At 39.2% G+C, this 25,076-nt stretch overlaps 4 protein-coding genes across 4 annotated transcripts in view; 1 reads left to right on the top strand and 3 right to left on the bottom strand.

Annotated features, from left to right (window-relative positions):
• LOC134673911 (phospholipase A1-like) overlaps positions 1–5,783 on the bottom strand; it is a 42,910-nt gene extending 37,127 nt beyond the window's left edge. Inside the window, exon 1 of the mRNA XM_063531965.1 lies at positions 5,651–5,783. The gene's annotated coding sequence lies outside the window, so the exon portion shown is untranslated. The remainder of the gene's footprint in view (positions 1–5,650) is intronic.
• LOC134673873 (uncharacterized) overlaps positions 1–25,076 on the bottom strand; it is a 244,826-nt gene that overhangs the window by 90,452 nt on the left and 129,298 nt on the right. The gene's annotated exons all lie outside the window — the stretch shown is intronic.
• On the top strand, positions 18,218–19,651 carry LOC134673709 (carbonyl reductase [NADPH] 1-like). Its single transcript, XM_063531708.1, has one exon. The coding sequence runs from the start codon at positions 18,385–18,387 to the stop codon at positions 19,240–19,242; it is 858 nt and encodes a 285-aa protein (XP_063387778.1). The 5' UTR covers positions 18,218–18,384; the 3' UTR covers positions 19,243–19,651.
• LOC134673888 (gastrula zinc finger protein XlCGF49.1-like) lies at positions 20,413–24,368 on the bottom strand. The gene is made up of 4 exons (XM_063531943.1): positions 24,298–24,368; positions 23,991–24,047; positions 22,357–22,419; positions 20,413–21,064 (listed from the first exon to the last, which is right to left on the bottom strand). The coding sequence occupies exons 3-4, from the start codon at positions 22,394–22,396 to the stop codon at positions 20,499–20,501; spliced, it is 606 nt and encodes a 201-aa protein (XP_063388013.1). The 5' UTR covers positions 22,397–22,419; positions 23,991–24,047; positions 24,298–24,368; the 3' UTR covers positions 20,413–20,498.

Here is a 25,076-nt window from a genome sequence, read left to right as displayed (position 1 = left end):
ATTAAACCAATATATAGGTAAGATAGGTTCGTTAGGTTGCTTCATATGCCCGAAGGGCAAACTCAGAATCAGAATCAGAATCAGAATTTTATTGGTAAAAGTCATAGAATTTTACATGTCAGGCATAAAAATATATTATAACTAATATGTCACGTTTTTAAATTATATATCTTTCTTAACACACAGTTATTAGTTTAAGTCTAATTGTAAGATATTTTCACAACCATCCTGCTCAACTGCCCAGAAATAGGAGCCCCGCGTAGCGGGGCTCCGTCGACTCAGGGAATGAGTCAAAGATTTTCACGCTCGGCCGCCGACATATACACATCAATCGACGACCGGTCTGGCCTATAATCTGTATATTAGTGGGTAGTGACTCTGCCTGTGAAGCCGATGGTCCTGGGTTCGAGTCCCGGTAAGGGCATTTATTTTTGTGATGAGCACAGATATTTGTTCGTAAGTCATGGATCTTTTGTAGAGTTAGACCAAGAAAAGTGTGCAGCGATTATGATAGCCTTTGCAGTACAAGTGTTATTTATAATTAAGTATGGGTACGTCATAATTTCATAGAAGTTTGACGTTAAAAATAACACTTGCAATGCGTGGGCTATCAATATCGCTGCAGACTTTTCTTAGTCTAACTCTATGTATTTAAGTACTTGCATATTATACATATCGTTGTCTGAGTACCCACAATTCAAGCCTTCTTGAGCTTACCGTGAGACTTAGTCAATTTGTGTAAGAATGTCCTAGAATATTTATTTATTTAAAATCGAGAGGTATACCTTCCACGAACGCTCCAGTCGGTTGAACTAGAGTCCATAAGCAGCGGTAACCGCTTACCATCGGACAGTATGCTAGTGTATCACCGAGCGTGGCACAAAAGGATATGACACATCGTTTATGGTAATATGTAATATGTTATCCGATACGCGTGCCGATGCATAAGAAGTGGTTAAAGTGATGATGGTTGATACACTTGATACTAGAGATGCACCGGATATTCGGTTACTTTCCGGTATCCGGCCTGTCCGGCCATTATTTTAATATAAGGCCGGATACCGAATAGTGACCTACTATCCGGCCGGATACCGGATAGTAACATTGATACGAAACAGGTCAAAATCTGCACAATGCGCAAATGAAAAATCGAAAGGTATAGTTCCGCCGTCCGAATATTCGGCGGCCGCGCGGATACCGAATATTGTGCCGATGGGCAGGCCGAATATCCGGTATCCGGTCAAACAACTATCCGTTGCATCTCTACTTGATACATATCCCATGAGTGCACAACAATACATTGTGACGCACTCAGTCAAAAGGTACTTGTCGGTTAGGACGGAATGGCATCTCTATACTAGTCCTTTTTAAATGTTTACGCTACGAAAGGCCGAAAGCACCAGCTTTTTAAGTAAAACAATGAGTTTTACGTTGATTTATGACTAATTAAGGGAAGTTTAAAAAGAAAATTCGGTATTTTTTGTACAATATTTTTCTATATAAAACGTGTCCACTCATGTCCAGTGTTCCATAATATTAAGTGAATCACTGGTGGAAAAAAAAATTTGGCTGTTTCATACATTTTGCCTGGTCTATGGAAGGGTAATTTTTTTTTCGCGATTTCCGGGTTGGTCCCATAGTAAAAGTTGATCAGTATAATCCCTGGCAACGAGAATGCAGTTATTTTTTAGCCAACCTTTATGGGAAACCCGGAATTTCATAACAAAATCTAAAGTTTAAAAAATCATAACTCGAACAAGTCAGATAACATACAATGGAGTATATTCTGATAGCCCACGACGTGCGGAATCTAAAAAACTTTGGACGTCAAGGTTTGGACCACCCTGTATACCAGCCATTCTCAAAGTGTGTTCCGCGGAACCCTAGGGTTCTGCAAAGCCACTGTTGGGTGGGGCTCCGCGAAAATACTTGTAATAATAAGAAAAAAACCAGCTATCTTCTATAGGTATATCTGGTCCACAGTGATGAACGAAAATTTTTAATTTGGGGCTACGTCTAATATTTCGCTTGACAAAAGGGTTCCGTCACCAAAAAAGTTTGCTGTATACAACAGCCCTTTATCCATATAACGTTGCCCATGCAACGATCGTAAGGTCAGTCCATCAAGCCCTCGAGCGAATCCGTGTCACCTAGTTAAGGTAACCACAGACGGTCAATATTTATGTTTATTGCAACGACCTTAACCTTACCCTTAAATTGAACCTTGATAACTATCGGGCCCTGACAAGCCAATAAGGTAAAGTTACCGATGGGCAACGATTTGATTTTACTACTAGATTTTACCCGCGGCTTTGCCTGCGTGTAATGGTGTTGGTGATAGATAAAGACTATCGGCAAAAAGAATAGATAAGTAAAGAGAGGTCCTGTCATTGTAAATTTTGAAGTCACAGTAAATTTACTGCCATCTATCGACAAACGACTAAAACTCAAAATGAAAACGTATAAAATTATCAAAGAAAAATATATATATGGATAAATGATTTTATTATTTTTATATCATTTTGATCCATGTTCATTCACTGATATCTATGTGTTAAAATTGTTAAATATGAAACGGTGTCGTCACGCCATCTAGCCGAGCATAGGCTAAAGGTGTGTGCGGCATCTATCCGAGAATGACTTTTTCTTGATTTCCGAGGCACGTTTTTTCCTTAGACTTTATTCATCTTATACGATGTTACATATGTCTTTGCTATCGGTAAGGCCTAGCGGTAAGAGCGTGCGACTTTTAATCCTGACGTCGCGGGTTCTAACCCCGGCTCGTACCGAGTTTTTCGGAACTTATGTACGACATACTTATCATTTGATATTTACCAGTTGCTTTTCGGTGAAGGAAAAATGAATTGCTCTGATAATTAGCTTAATAAAATATATATATGTAACATTCCACACGTGCTTGTTGCTAGGCCTACATGGTATTTAGCGTGATTTGTGTTTTGCGTAATATCATGTTGGCGTTATGCGTAGTTGGTGTTTTGCGTAGTTGGTGTTTCGCTTAAGAGGTTTTTTGCGTAGAGTTGGTGATTCGCGTTTGTGGTTTTATGCGTCTAAAGGATTTAGGTATGTTTGAATTTGAACTTGAACTTATGTTACCTACTTATTGCGCGCCCTTAAACTTGACGTGCGCGGGCTACGCGGCGCTGCGCGGGAATTACGAAATAGTGCGTCGTCTACAAACAGTCTGCGTCTGCGCACATATCGCGCTATACATAGACATAGACATAAACAGACATAGACATAGAAAAAATTTATTTAACACCACATTGAAAAATATTTACAGGCAATGCTACAAAACATTATAAGCTTAGAATTAAACTTAAATAGGCAAAAAATATTATGTTTACATGTAGATATAATTTTTTTAAATTATGATGTTAAAAAGGAGCGAACCTCAGCGTGTGTTGCAGCAGGCTTGCCTACTACAACGCTGGTTTTCAGGCCGACCCTTCGTACAATATAAATTTGCTTGCTGCTTGTCGGAAACTATGGCTAAGACTATTTTAGATTGTGTAGAAGATAATATAGTTATGTGTATATATGATTGGCATAGATACAGTGATACAGATTGATACAGTGGCATTTGGCATTGGCCTATTGGTCTATCTTAGTTAAACCGCCACGGGCGTAGCATTTCCACCTCTGTACTTAGGACGCACTTTAAGTGATGCTTTTTACTTGCGCGTTCTTATATTTCGCTTGGTCGAGGATCATTTTAGCACGAGAAGTAAACCATATTAAACAACAACTTTGCTCCCTTGTTCAACAAATGACTCGTCCCTACACTATCACTAATCTCAATCTGCACTATCACAAATGACTCGTCTTATTCATACACTTAACTAAGTTAATTAAACACACATTAAACACGTTTTATTACACAGATCTACCGTTTTACGGTCAGTAAATATTGACGCGATAAACACGGATGCTATTATCATCAATAAAGATGTTTGATCGAGATGTGTGTTTAGGATCTTAAGTAGATTAAAGTTTTTAGGGTTCCGTACCCAAAGGGTAAAAGCGGGAACCTATTACTATGATTCCGCTGTCCGTCCATAAAAAAACCGGCCAAGTGCGAGTCGGACTCGCGTTTCCAGGGTTCCGTACATAAGTCCGACTCACGTTTGACTGCACATTTCTAATAGGTTTTCCTGTCATCTAAAGTAAAGAACTATTTTGTGTTTTTTTTTCAAAATTTTAGATCCAATAGTTTCGGAGATAAAGGGGGGGAATGGTCATTTTTTGGCTATTTTCTTAAATAACTTCGAACCTATGTATTTTAAAATTATTAAAAAAACATGTCCATGTTTGGGTCACTAATTTACATATGTTTACCAAATTTCAACTTAATTGATCTAGTAGTTTCTGAGAAAATAGGCTGTGACAGACGGACAGACAGACAGACAGACGCACGAGTGATCCTATAAGGGTTCCGTTTTTTCCTTTTAAGGTACGGAACCCTAAAAAAATAAAAAAATATTTTATTCAATAAACCAAACAGTTTTGCAATATGCTAGTTGGTGTCTCTTTTGAAGTACCTATACATATATGTCTGTCACCAGTTGTATCTCATAAACCGTGATAGTTGGTGATAGCTAGGCTATTGAAATTTTCACAGTTGATGAATTTCTATTGCCGCTATAACAACAAATACTAAAAACACAATATAATAAATATTTAAGCGGGGCTCCCATACAATGAACGTGGTTCTTTTGCCGTTTTTTGCATAGGTGGTACAGAACCCTTCGTGCGCGAGTCCGACTCGCACTTGGCCGGTTTTTCTAATCCTTGTTAAGAGCCACATGAAACTAGCCGCCGCCATACAATTGAAGTTATATTCTCATTTTAAAACGACATTCTGAAACAGTATACAATTTTACATGAACATTCAAGTAACACACACAGTGTCTAAATCCAATACAGTGGGGCTACCGCGAAAACCGAAATTCGCAAATTGCGGGGATCTTTCTCTTTTACTCCAATGAAGGCGTAATTAGAGTGACAGAGAAAAATGCCCGCCATTTGCGAACTTCGATTTTCGCGGTTATCCCAGGCAATAAATTTCAGATAAATTTGTCCGTGTAAGTAATCATTACTTAAGGAGTTTTTTAGGGTTCCGTACCCAAAGGGTAAAACGGGACCCTATTACTAAGACTTCGCTGTCCGTCCGTCCGTCCGTCCGTCTGTCACCAGGCTATATCTCACGAACCGTGATAGCTAGGCAGTTGAAATTTTCACAGATGATGTATTTCTGTTGCCGCTATAACAACAAATACTAAAAACAGAATAAAATAAAGATTTAAATGGGGCTCCCATACAACAAACGTGATTTTTGACCAAAGTTAAGCAACGTCGGGAGGGGTCAGTACTTGGATGGGTGACCGATTTTTTTGCTTTTTTTTGCTTTTTTTTTGCATTATGGTACGGAACCCTTCGTGCGCGAGTCCGACTCGCACTTGCCCGGTTTTTTTTTAAGTTATGTATTCCGATATTCTGTATAATGTTGATAATAGCTAACATACCTACCTTTGTGTTGCACTTCAATATAACATGTTCCTAAGGGTCATATTTTAATTTTTATTTATATATGTAATAATTTCTAATATAATTACAAGCATTGAAAACTTACCTACAACTTATGTCACCTTTCTCTTACAGCGTATCTTAAACTCACTACAGTACAGTCTTTACTCCATATAATCGTACACAATGATTAAAAATGCATTATGCAGAATAAGAAAAAAAAACACAGACCACAGTTTTAGAAAAAAACCTACTGAACTTTAATTCATGAAAATTATTATAGATCTGTACTCTGTACTATAAAGAGCATCATTAAATACGCGGCCGCGAAAGTTTCTCAAACTGTGCGATTAGCGACTCTGGCGCAACATGCAACGCGTGCGCGCGCCGATGTGCTACTGTCAAGTTTAAGGGCAACCGTGGCGAGGATAATAACCATAATAACTTAATAACTATAATGAGATTAAGGGGTCGTCCTAACACTACGTGACTACGCGATTATTGCAAGTTCGCGCGCATTTTACTCGTTTGATCGCACGTTCGCATACGATATTTAACCCGAATAGGTGTCCTATTTGAGGTGAAATTATAGTGAGTTACCTATAGGCCTGTCCAGACGAGAACAATTTTTCGCCAATTTAATAGATTGTCCGATCAAATCAAGCCGTGCGGACGCAAACGGCAATTTGTGTCGCCGAATTCATCCGCCGATGATAGAAATGGGGTGTGGACGCAATAGAAGAATACAAATTTGTGACGTATTCGCGTTTGGGGGATTTCTTGAATATCACCATAAATTTAAAATAGGCGAAAGTGGCCAAATTGGCGTTCGCGTCCACACCACCTTTTTTTTTTTTTTTTTTTGACGGAGTGGGAATGCATTTACGCACAGTGTGTGGGACTCGCCGCTCCTTATCCCTCTCTTAGCGAGAGGGAGGGAGGATTTGGCCCTACCCACTAAACCCACTCCGGCGTTTCACCCTCTTTGCCGTTCGTGAGGGCGCACTGGGATCGAGGTCATTCCACCACAGCGCCCTCCGGCAGCCCCGGCTTGTCGCCAGGGCACCCTCACAATGCAGGGGGGGACCAGGGTAGCTAGCCAAGGTTACAATCGCTATCGCTTCGACAACGAAAAGCATTATGTATCTCTATCACTCTTCCACATTAGTGTGACAGTGACAGTTGCGTTTCGATCGCTACGGAGCGTTAGCGATTGGCATCTTGGCTACGCGGCCTGAAACGCTTGATCCCCACCCCTACGACGTGTGTGGGGCCGATGCGATGCGGGTTCGGTACCCACTGGCCCCACTAGGGCTCGAGGCGAGCACACGCTCCTCGCCTTCGACCCTGCCGCCTGCGTCGGAGAGGAAGCGCGTCAGCCGCCGCTTCACACCACCACCTGATTTGGTCGGACAATTTATTTAATCAGATTAGTGATAAATAGTCCTCGTCTGTACAGGCCTTATGAGTCGATTTCACGAAAGGAGCATTTTTATCTAATTTCCATGGAATTTTGAAATACTGATTTTACATATAAAATCTAATGTGGGTCGCGAATTAACACCCTCGTTTCCATTATTTTACTTACCCCCCCTCGTTGCACAATGTACTATAACGACCAGTGTTGACCGAAACGTTAATTCAATAATTAAACATTAGTTGCCATACAAATTTAACCGTCCGTTACGTTTTACGGTTCAATTTATAATGGTTAATGGTTAATTGCAATTAACGTTCGGCCGACACTGATCACGACCCCAAAATCACCTAGTAGGTGTAAGTACATAAAATTTATTTAGATTAGCTTATCATTTGACCTTGATTTTTGCAGATAATCTCAGGTCAACGAACTAAAAATATCCTTATAGCCTGTCACTTCGATCGAGATCTTTTTCAAGGTCTTTCCGAGTGCATTATCTTGATTTTTTTTTGTGAATTGGCTACTAATATCATAAATGCATATTTTAGTCACGATTTTACACTTTATCGAGTTGATATTAATACCTATTTACAATATAATCAGTTTACTTACCTATATACTTGCCCTTTGTTTGCCTTTGAAGAGAGCATTGATCTTGTTTAATGTAAACAAATTAAGTTATTCTGCTACTGATATTTTTATATAATTTACTTATGGTTTATTTTTGTTTGTCCTGTCACCGGTTTTAAATGACTTTACAATGAGGGGGAGGTTCTCAATTTGTCAGGGTATGTTTATTGGATTTGAATTTTTTATAATTATAATTCATGTACTTATATTAGATACACACGTGTGGTGTGGTAATGCACTTATTCGTTAGTTAGATCATTAAAATACTTAAGAGCCCTTCAACGTGCACACTAGCGCCACAGCTAAATAATCGTGATTATTTAAATTTAACGAAGGATATTGAAAAAAGGGGGCCGCTACGTACTGTATTGTGTATTTAAGTACCTTTTGAATACATCAAACTAGTTTTTATGTTGCTGGATTTGTCAATCTATGCGTGCAAAGTTAAAACGGCCGTTTTTGTTTTAAGTTCCTAGATCGACGAAACCAGCAACATAAAAACTAGTTTGATGTATTCAAAAGGTACGTAAATACACAATACAGTACGTAGCGGCCCCCTTTTTTCAATATCTTTCGTTAAATTTAAATAATCACGATTATTTAGCTGTGGCGCTAGTGTGCACGTTGAAGGGCTCTTAAAATTAAGGTAAACCCCTAGTGTAATGACGCAAACGCCAATTTTAGCTCGCCGAATTCAACCGCCGATTATGACCGATATTTTCGATAAAATTGGGACGCAAGAATACCAATTTGTGACACTAGTTCGCGTTTAGGAGCATTTTTTAATTTAGAGCGCTCAAATATCACCATAAGCCATAAATTTAAAATTGGTGAAAGTGGCCAAATTGGCGTTTGCGTCCGCACCATCTGATTTGATCGGACAATTTAATCAGATCGGCGAAAAATTGTTCTCATCTGGAGATGCCTAGGTGGGTAGTCGTTTAGGTTAACCAAGTTTAACTAAACTATTTATTTAACATCTTGTAACTTACCTATGTAATCTGGGCCACCACGGCCTCTCATGCAGCCGTAGCGCTGTAAGGATCCCCCGCCACGCCAGCCTCAACGACGTCATCCGAAGGGCCCTTGTCATTGCCAAGGTACCGGCGGTCCTCGAGCCCAACGGTCTGGCCAGGGTCGATGGCAAGAGGCCTGACGGAATGACGCTGGTGCCTTGGAGTATGGGACGGCCCCTTGTCTGGGACGCTACGTGCGTAGATACCCTGGCGCCGTCCCATATTCCAGGCACCAAAGTTGGCGCTGGTGCGGCCGCATCCTCGGCCGAAAGCCTCAAACGCCGCAAATATGTCACACTAGGTAGTAGCTACATATTTGCGGCGTTTGGAGTGGAAACCTTGGGGCCGTGGGGACCTAGCGCGCGTCGTCTCTATGAGGAGTTATCAAAGCGCCTCATAGAGGCCTCCGGTGACCAGAGGGCTGGCCTAATATTTGCCCATAGGATCAGCATTGCCATCCAACGGGCACCCTACCTACGGACCATGACTTAGGACAATTTTTTTATTTATAAGTTTTAGTGTTTTGTTATAAAGTTGTAAAATGTTATTAAATAAATTAAATTCACTTACCTATGTTGAACAAATAAAAATAAATAAATGTATATCGTTTAGTTTAACCGTATAAAACGAATTTTGACTATACCTACTTGAACTTGTTTATGTAAACCACGCACGGAGGCGTTATGGGTATCGTTACAGAACCAAAATACTGGAAGTGGTAAAACCAGAGATACAACTGTTTTATAGAGGTCTACCGTTTAACTGAGGCAGTTAGTAAGAAGCTTATTATGGTCAATAAGTCAATAGAGTTGTTGAAGGCTTGGCTGCGTGTAGTTAGTACCCTTAGGGCCAATTGCACCATTTACTAACCCGGGGTTAACCGTTTAAACATAGAGTTACCATAGTTACCAGTACAATTTGACACTTTGATTTAACCGCTTAACCCCGGATTAGTGGGATGATGCAGTGGCGCTTAGTTCGATAGCACGACGTGACGTACGCGTTTGCGTTAAGTGTCATTATGTGTGGGATTTTGAGTTTCCAATGGTTGGCGCACTTTTAAGAAATTCCATACAAAAATAGACATAACGCAAATGCATTGGTACGTCAGTCAAGCTATCGAATGGGACTCATTAGGGGTTGTGTAAGATTGTCCTATAATATGTATTTATTTATTATTTATATACCTACCAGTCATCTGTATTAGTGATATTATCTGTTTAATATCTGGCAGACCGAGGTTTGCCCGGAAAACATTAAAATAACTCAAAAATGCTGTTTTTCCCAGAGACGCGCGCTATTCATAAGACGTAGCTAGATCGATTTTTCGCCCCCGAATACCCCTATATAGCAAATTTCATCGAAATCGTTAGAGCGGTTTCCGAGATCCCCAAAATAAATATAGTGTACCTATAGTACTTATAAATAAAGTGTCATTCTATGGAACTTGCTAACTATGTAAACAGAAGTCACTTGTAAGTTCATCATTTTTGACAGGTTCAATATGGCGGTTTGTATACATAGCAAGTTCTATAGAATGACAGTTTACAAGAATTGCTCGTTTAAATATTGTTGTCTTTTCCAGCAACTGCACATCAATACAAATTACTTCATTTTATAGTAAATGCCCCATTTTTCCTCCCAATTGCCCTCTGGTTTCCATTTTGAGAATCTCAAATATATTTTGTAATTTTAAAATAAATAGTTTAGGAGTTGTTTAAGAAAATAGCCAATAAATTACCATTCCCCCCTCCCCTTTATCTCCGAAACTACTAGGTCTACAATTTTGAATAAAATATACAAAATAGTTCTTTACCTATAGATGACAGGAAAACCTATTGGAAATATGCAGTCTAGCGTGAGTCGGATTAATTACTTAAATTATTGATCCGACCGAATTGGGTAATGTACGGAACCCTTGGAACGCGAGTCCGACTCGCACTTGGCCGGTTTATTTAGGTTAAATATTTTTGTCTGTTCTAGCAACTCTACATCAATTATTTGTATTATACAAATTACTCATTTTATTGTAAATGTCCCATTTTTCCTTTAAATTGCCGTTGACCATATCCTGGTCGTCATCACGTATATACAATAGCAGTTAAGGAAAATTCTGTCAACAATATTAACCATGCATACAGAGCGTGGCGGCTAGTTGTTAAAAACTGTCACGTAAGCGTAGCACCAGAGTTACCATGCCTTTGATGTTTGCATAAATGCCAACACCACACTGACAGTAGGGTTGTCCTGAGACAACAACCCTATATAATGTGCTACTGTAAAGTCTGTAGGTAATACTTCTTACACACCAACACAAACAAACCAAACATTTCAAATAAGACGCGCTAGCCCTGTAAGTAGTACCGAGTTACTTCTAACAATGGCGATGAATGCATCTAGCGTGAGTAGCGCGTTCACAAGCATATTAATGGATGGCAAGTGATTACCGTCGTCCATGGACGCCCGCAACACCAGAGGGCTTGTTGCGTTGTCGGCCTTTAAGATGGGAGTTGGTTACCTCTTTTCAGAGGTTTTCTTCAAACCTCTTTGAAGGTTTGAAGAAATCGAATTCTTCCAATTCTGCTCTACTTTGAAAAAACTCGTATCTTGTTCTGTAAGGGGCCCATTGATTACCAGCAGTACCGTTCTTTACCATAAGGGCACACGGGGCCCGTGCCCAGGGCCCCCATCCTTAGAGGGCCCTGAGATCAGACAGTAACAGTATATATATTTGATTACCCATAATAAATAGAAGGTCATAGTAGAAAAATGATAGTCCAATTTTGCTTTCTTTACTTTCCAAAAGGGCCCCATATTATGTGCCCAAGAGCCCCTTATTAGCCCAAGAGCCCCAGCATAGGCCGATATCGTCCGGTGAACTGGTAATCTATGGGCCCCTTTACTGGCTTTCAACTTTGAGTAGCAGTGTGAGATACGAGATTTTTTTCAAAGTAGTGCCGAACTGTTTTCGAGTAGTAATGTATGTGTATGTACATCCTACTAACGTACGTTTGTTCGAGGTTTTTTGAACTACTGGGGTCAAGGTCATTTCTCGCAGAAATCAACTATTTACTTGAAATTAAATATTAACTTTTTTTTTCAATCACTCATCTCTTCGACATTGTAGGTATAATTAAAAATAAACAAGTCAATGATGCATTGGATAGGTATTTTTAATTTAAATAAACACTTGATATCGACCTTGGCTATCGGCATTCTGTTTACGCGTTCGCGGCATTCCGCATCAGAAATATTATTTATAAGTAAGTTTATTAAGTAAATTCGGGTTAATATCCTACTGCGGGTTAAAAAATTTAGGTACATGAATGGGTTAATTTTGCAATCATATCAGATAGCTGTCATACGAGCGTTCATTTCCCTCAGACACCATCGCAATGATTTTTTTTTTTTTATTGATAAAAATGTTTACATGACATTACAGTTAAACCAATGCGTCACGAAACTTAGACTAAAAACAATAACAATAAGTACTTATAAAAGCAACAATTATTTTAACAACAAAAATAATAGCACATTACATTTGACAAATTATATTGGAACAGTTGAGCACCTAGCATCCATTGCCTCACAGAATCTCAAGCATTCTCTATACACTGCCGTCCATCGCCAAGCAAATAGGTCGCACTCAGGTGTCGATGCCAGGAGCGCATTGAGTAGTGAGAGGGCGCGGGGCAGCGGCGAGTTCCTGCGCGATACGGTGCGCGCCGGCGACACGGCCAATAGGTCGCGTTGTCGTGGTCTGAGGGCCATCCTCGGGACGTCCGGAACAAACAGACGCACGAGACCAGAGACAACTTCGGGACAGTCCGACTCACCACGCAAGGCTCGGCATGCCGTGACTAAAAGTTGGTGATTCCGTCTGACCTCCAAGGAGTTGTACCCGAGGGAGCCGAGAAGATACTTTGTCGGGTACAGGTACGGATAGAATCCGAATATTTTTTTATAAAGGAACCTTAGAAACGCTTTCTGAACTTTCTCAAGCAGCAAAGCATACGTCGATTCGTAGGGGTTCCATATGATCGACAAAGTCTCTAGCTTACTCCTTACTAGACCATTGTAAACCATTTTTATGGCCACCGGGTCATGAAAATCACGGAGGTTTCGGATTACGAAACCCAGCCTTTGAAAGGAACTCTTGGCAAGAGAAAAAATATGTTCGTGAAACGTCAGCCGTGCGTCGAACACTACGCCCAGATCCTTGACGGCAAAGACACGATTTATCGGCTCCGAACCTAGTGTATAATGCTCATGTATAGCGGAACGAGATCGGCTAAATGTACACACAGAACACTTGACTGGGTTAAAATGAAGTTTATTCTGCATACTCCACCGAAACACCAAGTCGATGTCCTCTTGTAATGTCTCACAATCAGTTCTTTGCTCTATCCTGTATACTAGCTTTAAATCATCAGCATACAAGAGACATTGAGCCGCCCGAAGAACCGATTTGAGATCGTTAATCATGATACCGAAAAACAAGGGCCCCAAGATGGAGCCTTGACTGACGCCAGACCGGGTATGGTAAGGAGTCGAGACAAAACAACCATGTCGGACGAATTGCTGCCGATCGCGCAGATAGTTGGCAAAAAAGGTTAGTAACTTGGGAGAGAAACCAATTTCATCAAGTTTCCTAAGCAGAACATCGTTATCCACGCGATCGAAAGCCTTCGAAAAATCGAAATAGATGACATCCACCTGAGTACCTCTGTCAAGATGTTGAGAAAGGTTGTCAGTTAGTATCAACAGATTCGTGTTGACCGAACGACTAGGCCGAAAGCCATGCTGCGCGTCACACAAAAAGGGCCGAACCTGTGAAGATAGAGTCCGGTGAAGTATGGACTCAAACAGCTTGCCTAGGGTGGGAAGAACGGCTATGGGTCTGTAATTCTCAACGACGGAAGTGTCACTCGCCTTCGGGATCGGCCTCACTCTAGACACCTTCCAACATCGAGGATATGACCCAGAAGAGAGCGCCAGGTTAAAAATATATTGTATCGGAATCTTTAGAAACTCCGCACAACCCTTTACAATATACGCTGGTAGGTTATCAGGTCCAACGGAGCTATTGGCCTTTAGGCGTTTTATCCCAGCTTCAACTTCCTGCAACGTTATTGATTTGATATCAATGCAGTTGGCGTTAGGTTTCCGATCGGCATTTTCTAACAAGTTTGGATCGAGAAGCGGAATGTCAGGTAGAAAAACGTCTGAGAAATAGTTAGCGAACGCGCTCGCTACCTCCTTACCAACAAATTCTTCGTCTTTAGACTTAACTCGGGAAACAAAACCACCATTTGTCTTGAGACTGCCTACGTGCTGCCAGAAAGCGCGAGGATTGACTTTAAGAGTACTTTGGATACGCCCTATGTAGCTATCATAAGCAACCGCTAGCAGCTCTTTTACCTTTGACCTTAATGTTGCAAACTTTTTGTAGACGTCTTTATCCCGTGTAGCCTTCCATTCCCGGTGCAGTTTATTTTTTTGTTTTATTTCGCTAATCAGGTCAGCCGTGAACCACACAGGATATCGTCTACTTGGACCGGGCGGTCGTTTTCGTTTAGGTACACAGAGGTCAAAGATATCGTATAGCATATTGTAAAACGTGTCCACAGCGATGATATGACTCCCAATATCATTCTAATATCGGTTTAATGCCAATGCACGTTCGAATTGGCCTGTAAACAATTATCAGTCTAGACACAGAATAAATAATAGTATTAGGTACAGAAGACTCACTCTCTAACAAAACGCGTCTGTCACGATCAGCACAGATATGGCCGTTAGGTGGCGACAGCGCCACGCGCGGCTTATGGCAAACCCCAAAATTGGGGTCGAACGGATGTAGTTTCAGCTACCTGTAGCAAAGCGACGAAATCGCGGAGTGAACCACGCCTGGTCTAGATAGCAATCAGAATTTAGTGTCGCGGAACCCTTCCAACGACACCCAAGGCAAACCGGCACGACAAAAAGCAAATTATAATCATTTCTTCTCACAATCACCCATCTGAGCCTTGTCTTCCGGGTGGCTCTAGGACTTTGTCGTAATAAAACAATGTTTATACTGCAGGTGAAACTTGTGGTGCCGGTTAGAGTGACAAGGTGCTAAGTTTGGTGCTGCGGGAAATATTTTGGTCCTAGCCAGCTAGGTCGACATTGCTTTTACTTCCCTAAAACTTATTTGGTACGGCTGAGCTCATAAATATGTATACTGAGTGTTGTGAATTTAAATTTGTCGACGTCAAAGTACTATCATCCTTGAACCCTTTATAGGTCACATCACAATCTATATTGTAAGGTAAAAATTATCACACTTTTTTATTTCTATTGCAGAAATTTTTAATAGGCATTTTTATAATCTGTTCTGTGTTCCGTTATATAAAGGGCTAAAAATCCCTTCCAAGGATTTTATTTTAACGTAATTTAAACGTAATAACTATGTTAAAAATATGGACACACAAAGTAGAACCGGTAAAAAACCGGCGAAGTGAGAGTCGGACTCGCGCACGAAGGGTTCCGTACCATTACGCAAAAAAGGCAAAAAAATCACCTTCGTTGTATGGGAGCCCCACACAAATATTTATTGACCAAAGCGTAGCGTAGGTCAACGTTTTGACTCGGGCATTTTGCTTTTGTATGTCCGGATGTTCTCCTCTACAGGTCGCAATTCTTAACCGATTCTCGTGAAATTTTGTAACCGAATTCTATAATTCGATAATTTTTTTTTGTCGAACCGGTTTTTGGATTTTTTTTTAAATGGAAAAGTTTTGACAGCTCGCGCTTAAACAAATACCTAGTCGTATTGGTATCATAAGCATGTATTCTTTTTGAGACATTTTTACAGATTAAATGGCCAAAAATTTTGAAAGTATTAAGATATTTTAGTTTGTATGTCCGGATGTTCTCCTCTACAGATCGCAATTGTTAACCGATTCTCGTGAAATTTTGTAACCGAATTCTATGATTCGATAAAAAAAAATTGTGGAGCTGATTTTTGGAATATTTCAAAATGAAAGAGTTGTGATAGCTCGCGCTTAAACAAATAGTCGTATTGGTATCATAAGAATGTATTCTTTTTGAGACATGTTTACAGATTAAATGGCCAAAAATTCAGAAATTTTATTTTGCCGGTTTTGGAGGTATTAAGATATTTAGTTTTTACTTGAGAATGAGTAGCTAAATTTCGTCACCTTAAGTAAGAACCATCATGGCGTATTTTGCAAACGTTCGCTTTTTTTGTTTGCACAGGTCTGGGTTCGATTCCCAGTAATTATATGCCGGGATATAACTTTTTGTATTTCTTTTTACACTTTTCGTATTGTTTTTTTATTTATTTACTATATTGTCATCGTGCCCAATAAGATATGCTCGCGAGGTCTACAGCTCACAGAGCCACTAGTTTTATATTGTTTTTAGTAGGTATTTGTAGCGGCAACAGAAATACATCATTTGTGAACTTCAAGTGTCTAGCTATCACGGTTCACGAGATACAGCCTGGTGACAGATAGATGGACAGACAGACAGACAGATCATAGACATTAGACAGAGATACAATTAAAACTATACAATGTAAAAAGGCGAACTTATCCCTATAAAGGATCTCTTCCAGTCAACCTTAGAGCATTTTTTTTGTACCTACAGTCAGACGGACAGAGAAGTATACTATAGTAACAGCACCAGTCATGGGACATTTAAGAGGAAATTTGGAGTATTTATGATATTTCCCTAATACATGTAAATGGTCTACCGCTTAGCGTGTTAAAAGATGAAAGTCCTATCCGTCTTTCATGTTTTAGGCGTGTTGTATCAAAGATACTGCAATTAGTTTCCACATATTTAACAAATTAAAACTATGCTTTTTTTCTCCAGTCATGGACACCAAAGCTCCAGTAATGGGCCCCCGGTAATGGACGTGGATCCAGTAATGGGCCCCCTATAATGGACATTGCTCTATCAGTATAAAATATTGAAATGGGGAATAAGTTACGGCAAAAAAATAAATTTTTGGTATAAGCTTTTATCGCTGAATGTATTTTTCTTTCCACAGCCAATTATTATTGTATTAGATCCATCGAGACAATTCTAATATACCCAAACACAATTAGTTAGGGTTTATTGCGGTAAAGTTCCCATGGTCACCTTCTGTTTCCATCATCAGATTACGTCCATGTTATCATAATATTGCATTATCATCCGATTTGCATACTTAATTACGTACTTACACAAAATTTCAACTGAATGGGAAATCGAAAAATGTCTCAAAATCAGCTACCAAGATTGGACCCACACTAAGTAACAGGGCAAGTTAAATAAAAGTTTGGAAAAACGATATTAATTTATCCGAAGTCCGAGAATACCTCCTGATTGACATATTTCGTAACTACATTTTACTTCTGTATTGTTTAAACATGAAATTATGGCATGGCAAGCATCATTCTGTCAATTGTCCCATCATAGGAGGTACGCAGTTTTACAGCTCCTATAATGGGATTGGGCCAAATACCACTATTTTTTTACATCTGTGGAGTCACAACATAGGTGTGTTGTATACCTTATCTCATGGTAAATGCAATTAACAAAACACATTCTAGTTTTCATCAAGTATTAATTAATTAAAATTTAATAAATTAACTCACCTCTCTTAGCGAAGTTGTTAAGAATTCGTAGTGGTATTTTTTTTTCAGTGACACGACAAATTTTGGGTTGACGCCAATTTCTTAAAAAGCAACCAAATTTAATGAAACTTTAAACTGATACAGCTCTAGGACTCTTATTTATGATAATATACAGCCAGTGTTTATAAACTACTTTTAGATACTTATTTTAGAGGAATTATGTTTTTTTGTCCCATTACTGGTTCCACGTCCATTATAGGGTATACTACTATAATAGGGTCCCGTTTTACCCTTTGGGTACGGAACCCTAAAAATCACGTTTGTTGTATGGGAGCCCCATTTAAGTATTTATTTTATTTTGTTTTTAGTATTTGGTGTTATAACGGCAACAGAAATAAATCATCTGTGAAAATTTCGTCTAGCTATCACGGTTCATGAGATGCAGCCTGGTGACAGATAGACAGACGGACAGACAGACAGATAGACAGACAGATGGATAGAGGAGTCTTAATAGTCCCTATTACTACCCGGGACCCTTCCCGTTTTTACCCTTTGGACACCCAGAAAAGAGGTAAATATTAACTTAAAACTTGTTTGCTTTTTGTTTTCTTTCAAGCGTCATTGTTATATTGTTATTTATTACTTGTAAACCGAATTATGTCCACCACAGGACAGGTTATGCCTAGAGTGGGGGCCAGCATAAATGTAATATTGTTATAATTATATAAACGAAAATAAAACATTTGTACATATTTGTACTTATAAACACGCATATAACCTATCAATGGCAAATATGGTATGGATAGTGCCCTGCAAAAGATATAATGTAGTTATACGAGTAATAATGCCTTATCAAAGGCGTTACAGTGGGCCGAGCAAGATTACACACAATGTACGTATAAATAGATACCTATTATACCTACATTGTTTACAAATGATTAGACATCATTAAAAACTCTCAACCGTAAGTGATATCAAATACCTAAACTATACTTACAGTGAGAGCAATCGAAAACAAACTTTAATTGTAAATACATAAAGATGATAATTCAATACATCGTCATTAAACAAACACGAGCGAAACGCAAACAATATAATTTCATTAACTAACGGAAAGTTACAACGAACGAACGTCAGATACAAAATGGTGGAAAAAATTGCGGTTGTTACTGGATCAAATAAAGGTCTAGGATTCGCAGTTGTCAAAGGATTGTGTCAAAAATTCAATGGAATAGTATATTTGACGGCAAGAGACGAGAACAGAGGAAGAGAAGCGGTGAAAAAACTAGAGGAATTGGGATTAAAACCAAAATTCCATCAACTTGATGTAAGTGACGAACGAAGCGTGGAGAAGTTGGCCAACTTTTTAAATTTAGAACACGGAGGCTTAGACATTTTAGTCAACAACGCCGCCATCATGGATCTGGGTCAAGTTTACCCAGACTACGAAGGTGCGAAAAGAAATATCGACGTTAACTACAGAAGTCTGTTGACGATTGAAAAACACCTCTTCCCGCTCCTAAGAGACGGCGCTAGAGTCGTGAACGTTTCCAGCGCTTGCGGTCATCTATCAAATTTAAAAAATAAGAAATGGTTGGAAAGATTGCTGGATCAAAATTTAACTACAGAACAGCTGAATCATTTCGTCGATGAATATTTGGATAGTGTGAAAAATGGAACGTTTAAAAAAGAAGATTTTGCAGATGAGGGGAAGCATGCTGAGCATAGGGTGTCTAAGATCGCGGTGACGGCTTTAACAATGATACAGCAGAGAAAATATTTTGACAGGAATATATCTATCAACGCCGTTCATCCGGGGCATGTCAAGACGGACATGGCAAAAGGCGGAGGCGTCACGGAGCCGGACGAAGCTGCTAAAGTCATACTTTATCTAGTGTTGGACGCGTCGCCAAACTTAAAGGGTACTTTCATGTGGCACGATCGGAAGCTAGTTGACTGGACCGATGTAGATGGTGATTATTACTATAAATGTGAATATTAAGACCGAATTTAATTTCATACTAACAAGGTCATGTCACAAAAAAGCTTATTATAAAGGCTTACCTGGCAATAGTCAAAATTGTTGTCTCATAGATTTAAAAAAAATAGCTTGAGAAATGAAATGTATTTGTCAGAATATGCTGCGTTCATGTAATCTTAAATTAGAATTAATGTAACTTCAATCATATTCCACAGGTTTATACAATATATGAAAACAAAACTAGGAACAAAACAGCTAAACAAAGAAAGTCGTGACTCGACAGACTGGACATGATCTATAACTCTGTATCTTTGGGTACTTAAATAAAAGTAAACATATAATTTGTACATTTTCTGGTAGTTTTAAGATTTATTGATTAACCAAACAAAACCATCTGTATGTGTCACTGAACGACCTGAGTTTAAACTACATTATTAAATTTGATCATGTAATGTTTTCATCTACACTCAACTGGCTTAAAAAACCATTTGAGAGTAGATTTTGTTTACTCTTTTTAGGGTTCCGTACCCAAAGGGTAAAACGGGACCCTATTACTAAGACTTCGCTGTCCGTCCGTCCGTCCGTCCGTCCGTCTGTCACCAGGCTGTATCTCACGAACCGTGATAGCTAGACAGTTGAAATTTTCACAAATGATGTATTTCTGTTGCCGCTATAACAACAAATACTAAAAACAGAATAAAATAAAGATTTAAATGGGGCTCCCATACAACAAACGTGATTTTTGACCAAAGTTAAGCAACGTCGGGAGGGGTCAGTACTTGGATGGGTGACCGTTTTTTTTTGGTTTTTTTTTTTTTTGGATTATTGTACGGAACCCTTCGTGTGCGAGTCCGACTCGCACTTGTTTAAATACCTAAAGATACAGACTATAATACTACCTATCTACATTCAGCGATCTTCTGTAACTTTAGTTTTATTAAGCACTGACCGCGAAAGAAATTTGGTGTGTCATCTGCCTCACTTGTACTCGCAAATACTTTAAACCTTTTAATATTAAATAAATAAAAAATAAAATGCGTTTATTTTCAGATAACAAGGTTCATAGTATTGTTAGTAGGTAGGTACTTAAAATAACAAATAAAAACCTTTAAAAAAAACTATATATTACCTTAAAAAAATTTGCTATGCCACCCTAATATGTGCCTTTGCCTAGTTTTGAGAAGTTTCGGGGGAGTTAATATTAAAATAAAACACAGAAACTGCTGTAAAGCGTGTACTGGTCTGTCACAATCTGAGATAATTTACAATGTTTTAATCTACCCGTTATTATAAACACTGCATTTATGTATTCGCAGATTACCTTTTTGTGTAAAACGCTTTGTACACTTTTCGCACATGTATGGTTTGTCCCCGCTGTGTAGCTTTTTATGACGGTCCAAGTTACTTTTGCTGGCAAATTGCTTGTCACATTCATCACAAACGAACGGTCTCTCCCCAGTATGAATTCGTCTATGCCTGTCCAAGTTGCCTTTTTGTGAAAATTTCAAGTTGCATTCTTCGCAGGTGTATGGTTTCTCCCCTATGTGTATGAGTTGATGTCGCTTCAGGTCAGAGTATGTCAACAAGGATTTATTGCATATTTTACACGGATAGCGCTCTCGACGAGTCATATGAGTTTTGATATGTCTGATTAAAAGATATCTTGCCTTGGACTGTTTGCCGCACGTTTCACAATAATATAGTTTATTTTCTTTACAGTTCGTTTGTTTATTTGTATGTTTATCGTGAGGTTTACTTTCTTTTTTACGTTTCACTCGCTTTTTTTCGTGGATTCTCGAGAGTTGGTCCTTAGCACGTGCCGCGCGCTGCGCTGACGGCGTGACTATATAAACAAGAGACAAGATTAGTGGACAATTTAGGACTATTAGAAACAAATTAATGGTAATAAATAAATATTAAAATATTTTTTTATTAAATTATATACATAATTTTGGACGTCTTTGGAAGAGGCCTTCACCTAACGGGTTCCTACAAATTAAATTATCAAAATTATATAAACAAACTTTATGTATAATGAAAGGAAATAAAAGATTTTTATTTTTTATTTTACTATTTATTATATATATTATACATAATGTTTGTTTCGGTTTGTAAATTTATGAATTACAAAAAAATGATTAATTATTTCAATTTATTTATTTCAACCTTTGGGATTCAAACAACATAGTAAATCAGATTGTGATGTAGTTTACCCACTGTGGCTGACTGTGACCTAAATATATAAATATTATAGGACATGATTCTTACACAGATTGTCTAAGTCCCACAGTAAGCTCAAGAAGGCTTGTGTTGTGTTGTGGGTACTCAGACAACGATATACAGGGTCATTTTTGGACCATTAGCCATATTGTGCGAGGTGATTAGGTAGGTCATACTGAACAACTTTTTCTACGGGACCAACCCCGATATCCCAAAAAAATTTGGCCTTCCCACAACTTGGCCTTCCCATAGGTTTACCATCGACATCCACTCGACCAACATGTATGAAAAGGCCAAAACAATTTTTGTGATTTCGGAGTGTGTCCCATAGAAAAAGTTGTTCAGTATGGCCTACCTAATCACCTCGCACAATATGGCTAACGGTTCAAAAATGACCCTGTATATGTATAATATATAAATATGTATTTAAATACATAGAAAACAACCATGAATCAGGAACAAATATATGTGTCAACACACAAATAAATTCCCGAACTGGGATTCGAACCCAGGACCATCGGCTTCAGAGGCAGGGTCACTACCCACTAGGCCAGACTGGTCGTTACATACTTGCAAATAAATAAAAAATGTAAGTACAACAATACTGTACGGTAGTACGGTACAGTCAGCAACACAATGACAACAACAACAACAACAACGCAATGAGAGTGAGACCAGCATAGGGATCGTGCACATTGGAGGGTCTGCCATCTTGTGGACTTAATCGGAAACATATGTGCACATTGCCTAAGCAAGTGCTACCATCTACCGTTCTCGTCGGTACGTTTCCTTGTACAAGGTTCTGCCATCTTGTGGGCTATATCGGAAGCATAAACGACACATACGCCTCGCGCCAAAAATCTGACGGCTCCTATGCTGCCCCCTATAGTTCATGCACGGGGCCTATTATATTACCTGGCAACGTCCAATTGTTTTCACACATATCTGACGCCATCGGGTTTACTAGTGGATCTTCATCTGAAGCAAAAATATTAACTTGTATATTTTTGCTAACAAAGTGGGAGAAATATTTACCAAATATTGGTTGAGTGTATTAGTTGTGTAAAGTCTAGAGGGGCCCACAGATTACCAGTTCACCAGACGATATGGTATAGTCGCGGACGGTCTAGAACGCAAAATGACGAGTGTAATATTTTGCCTATATCACTTTTAGTCTACATCGTGAAAGGTCTAGAACGCAAAATGACCACTTTTATATATCACACAGGTAGGTTAGGTTCGTTAGTTATCTTCAAATGGCCGAAAGCCAGTATAGGATAGCTAGGAGACATCGCTAACGACGCTAACGTAAAGGTAAAACGACGGAAAATAATGTAGGCATTTTGCGTTCTGGACCGTTCGCGATGTAGACTAAGAGCGATATAGGCAAAATGTTACACGAGTCATTTTGCGTTCTAGACCGACCGCGAATAACCCCACTGTTGGGCATACGCTTCTCCAAATCTCCTCCAAGCAGCCCTATTTGCTGCTTCTCTCCTCCAGAGTGGGCCTGCAGTCTTTTTAATGTCATCCTCCCATCTTGTTGGAGGTCTGTGATCTGGCCCCAATTTCACATCGGGACAGGTGCGACAATTGTAAAACATCACTGTTGCTGACGTCACAGACATCCATGGGCTACGGTTACCGCTTACCATCGGTCAGGCCGTATCCCTGTTTGCCACCATCATTGTATTATTTAAATAAAACCGGGCAAGTGCGAGTCGGACTCGCGCACGAAGGGTACCGTACCATAATGCAAAAAAAAACAAAAAAAAGCAACAAAAACGGTCACCCATCCAAGTACTGACCACTCCCGACGTTGCTTAACTTTGGTCAAAAATCACGTTTGTTGTATGGGAGCCTCATTTAAATCTTTATTTTATTCTGTTTTTAGTATTTGTTGTTATAGCGGCAACAGAAATACATCATCTGTGAAAATTTCAACTGTCTAGCTATCACGGTTCGTGAGATACAGCCTGGTGACAGACGGACGGACGGACGGACGGACGGACGGACCGCTGACGGACAGCGAAGTCTTAGTAATAGGGTCCCGTTTTACCCTTTGGGTACGGAACCCTAAAAATCTTTATTATATCGGAAAAAGAGAAATATCTATTTCTAAGTTTATGACAATTGTCACAAGAAACACTACAATTGTCACGAAATTCCGACAAATAACTCATTTCCTGTCAAGATTCACCGACAATTCTACAAATATGTCGACTAGAAAAAAATTATTCTTGTTTCACAACATAATTGTAATACATACAATTGTAGCAAAATGCCTGTCATGTTTGTAAGTATTTCTATAGAAAATATGTTGTAAAATTGTAATATGTCACCTGTCGCTTGACAATTGTCGCTCGACATATGTCACTGACAATTGTAGCCGTGGTGAAATTGGGGCCTGGTCTTTTTGAACAAGGCGTCCGTTTAACTGACAGGCTGATATCGACCGGCGGACTGGTAATCAGTGGGCCAGTGGGCAGACAGAAATACATCATCTGTGAAAATTTCAACTGGGTATGGAACCCTAAAAACGAACTTACTCAAAATTTCCTCCGTTTGTGCTTCACTAATCTCTGTCTTTACTATGAGCTCCACATCTGTAACAAAACTAACGGTATATTTTCACTGTACAATAAAATTTAGATGAATAAACAAAAAATACACAACCTACCTACATTGGACTATCCATTGTGGGACTCTGAAGCATGTTAATTTCATTAATATGTTTGTTTCTATGGTATATTCACTAAAAATAAATATGTAGAAACGTCTTAACCCACAGTTACGGTCAATTGTAGTCTAAATTTAGATTTGAGCTAACAATATATAAGTGACGATAAAACTTACGTAACAAATTGAACACAGAGTCACCAGCGCTATCTTCATTTAGCTCAGACTTGACCGCGGGCTCTGCAGAAAGTAAATATCAAATAAGTTTTATGGAGATTGGTTTCCACCGGCAGAAACGAGAGTACTCCCATCTTAAATTGAGTCAATGCACTTACAAGCCCTCTGGTGTTGTGGCTGTCTATGGCTGATGGTAATCGCTTACCATCAGGTGATTTGTCTTTTCTTTGCCTCCTATATCAAAAAATAATTGTGTTGTGCTTCAACAAATAGGTAAGCGCATATTTTTAGTAAAGTTACCTTTGCACTGAAATCAAGTAAAGTGAAGAGGCCCTGGTAGTGGAAATATACACTCTGAACCCGCTCAAACGCTGGCCAGGCAATATTTGGAAGCGACAACAATTTGGTTGTGTTTATCTTTTGACTTTAGCAGCTAACCTTTATCAAGTAGCACCCCCTGCAGCTTTGCCTGGCTACGCTGCACTTGCAGCTTGAAGTCGCTCGCGTCTCGCAGGCGGCCCACGCACGCCGAGCAGATGCCGCACGAGCCCGAGCCGCCCACTACCAGCTGCATGTTCAGTAGTAATCTTTATTAGAACAACATAGTCATACATTTACATTAGGCTAATAAAATATACTGTTTTTAACAGTCTTGCTAACCTGAACTATGAAAATCTTGTATCTCAAATCACTTTATGATCAAAGCTAGAAGATTAAACAAACAATAATCATTACAAGACTGAATGTTAGTGAGTTTGCACAGTATTAGAAGACAATTT

This window comes from Cydia fagiglandana, chromosome 19, assembly GCF_963556715.1.
Source record: "Cydia fagiglandana chromosome 19, ilCydFagi1.1, whole genome shotgun sequence".
NCBI classification, from domain to species: domain Eukaryota; kingdom Metazoa; phylum Arthropoda; class Insecta; order Lepidoptera; family Tortricidae; genus Cydia; species Cydia fagiglandana.
The sequence above is the reverse complement of the archived record's forward strand: the minus strand, read 5'-3'. Positions and strand labels throughout refer to the sequence as shown.

What these genes read in the sequence shown, in the direction of transcription:
- LOC134673709 (XM_063531708.1), top strand. Translation starts at nt 18,385, where the DNA reads ATGGTGGAAAAAATTGCGGTTGTTACTGGATCAAATAAAGGTCTAGGA.
- LOC134673888 (XM_063531943.1), bottom strand. Translation starts at nt 22,396, where the DNA reads ATGGCGTCAGATATGTGTGAAAACAATTGGACGTTGCCAG. An exon ending in AAACAATTGGACGTTGCCAG is followed by an intron (nt 21,065 to 22,356) that starts GTAATATAATAG and finishes TTGTTTATATAG; the next exon opens with TCACGCCGTCAGCGCAGCGC.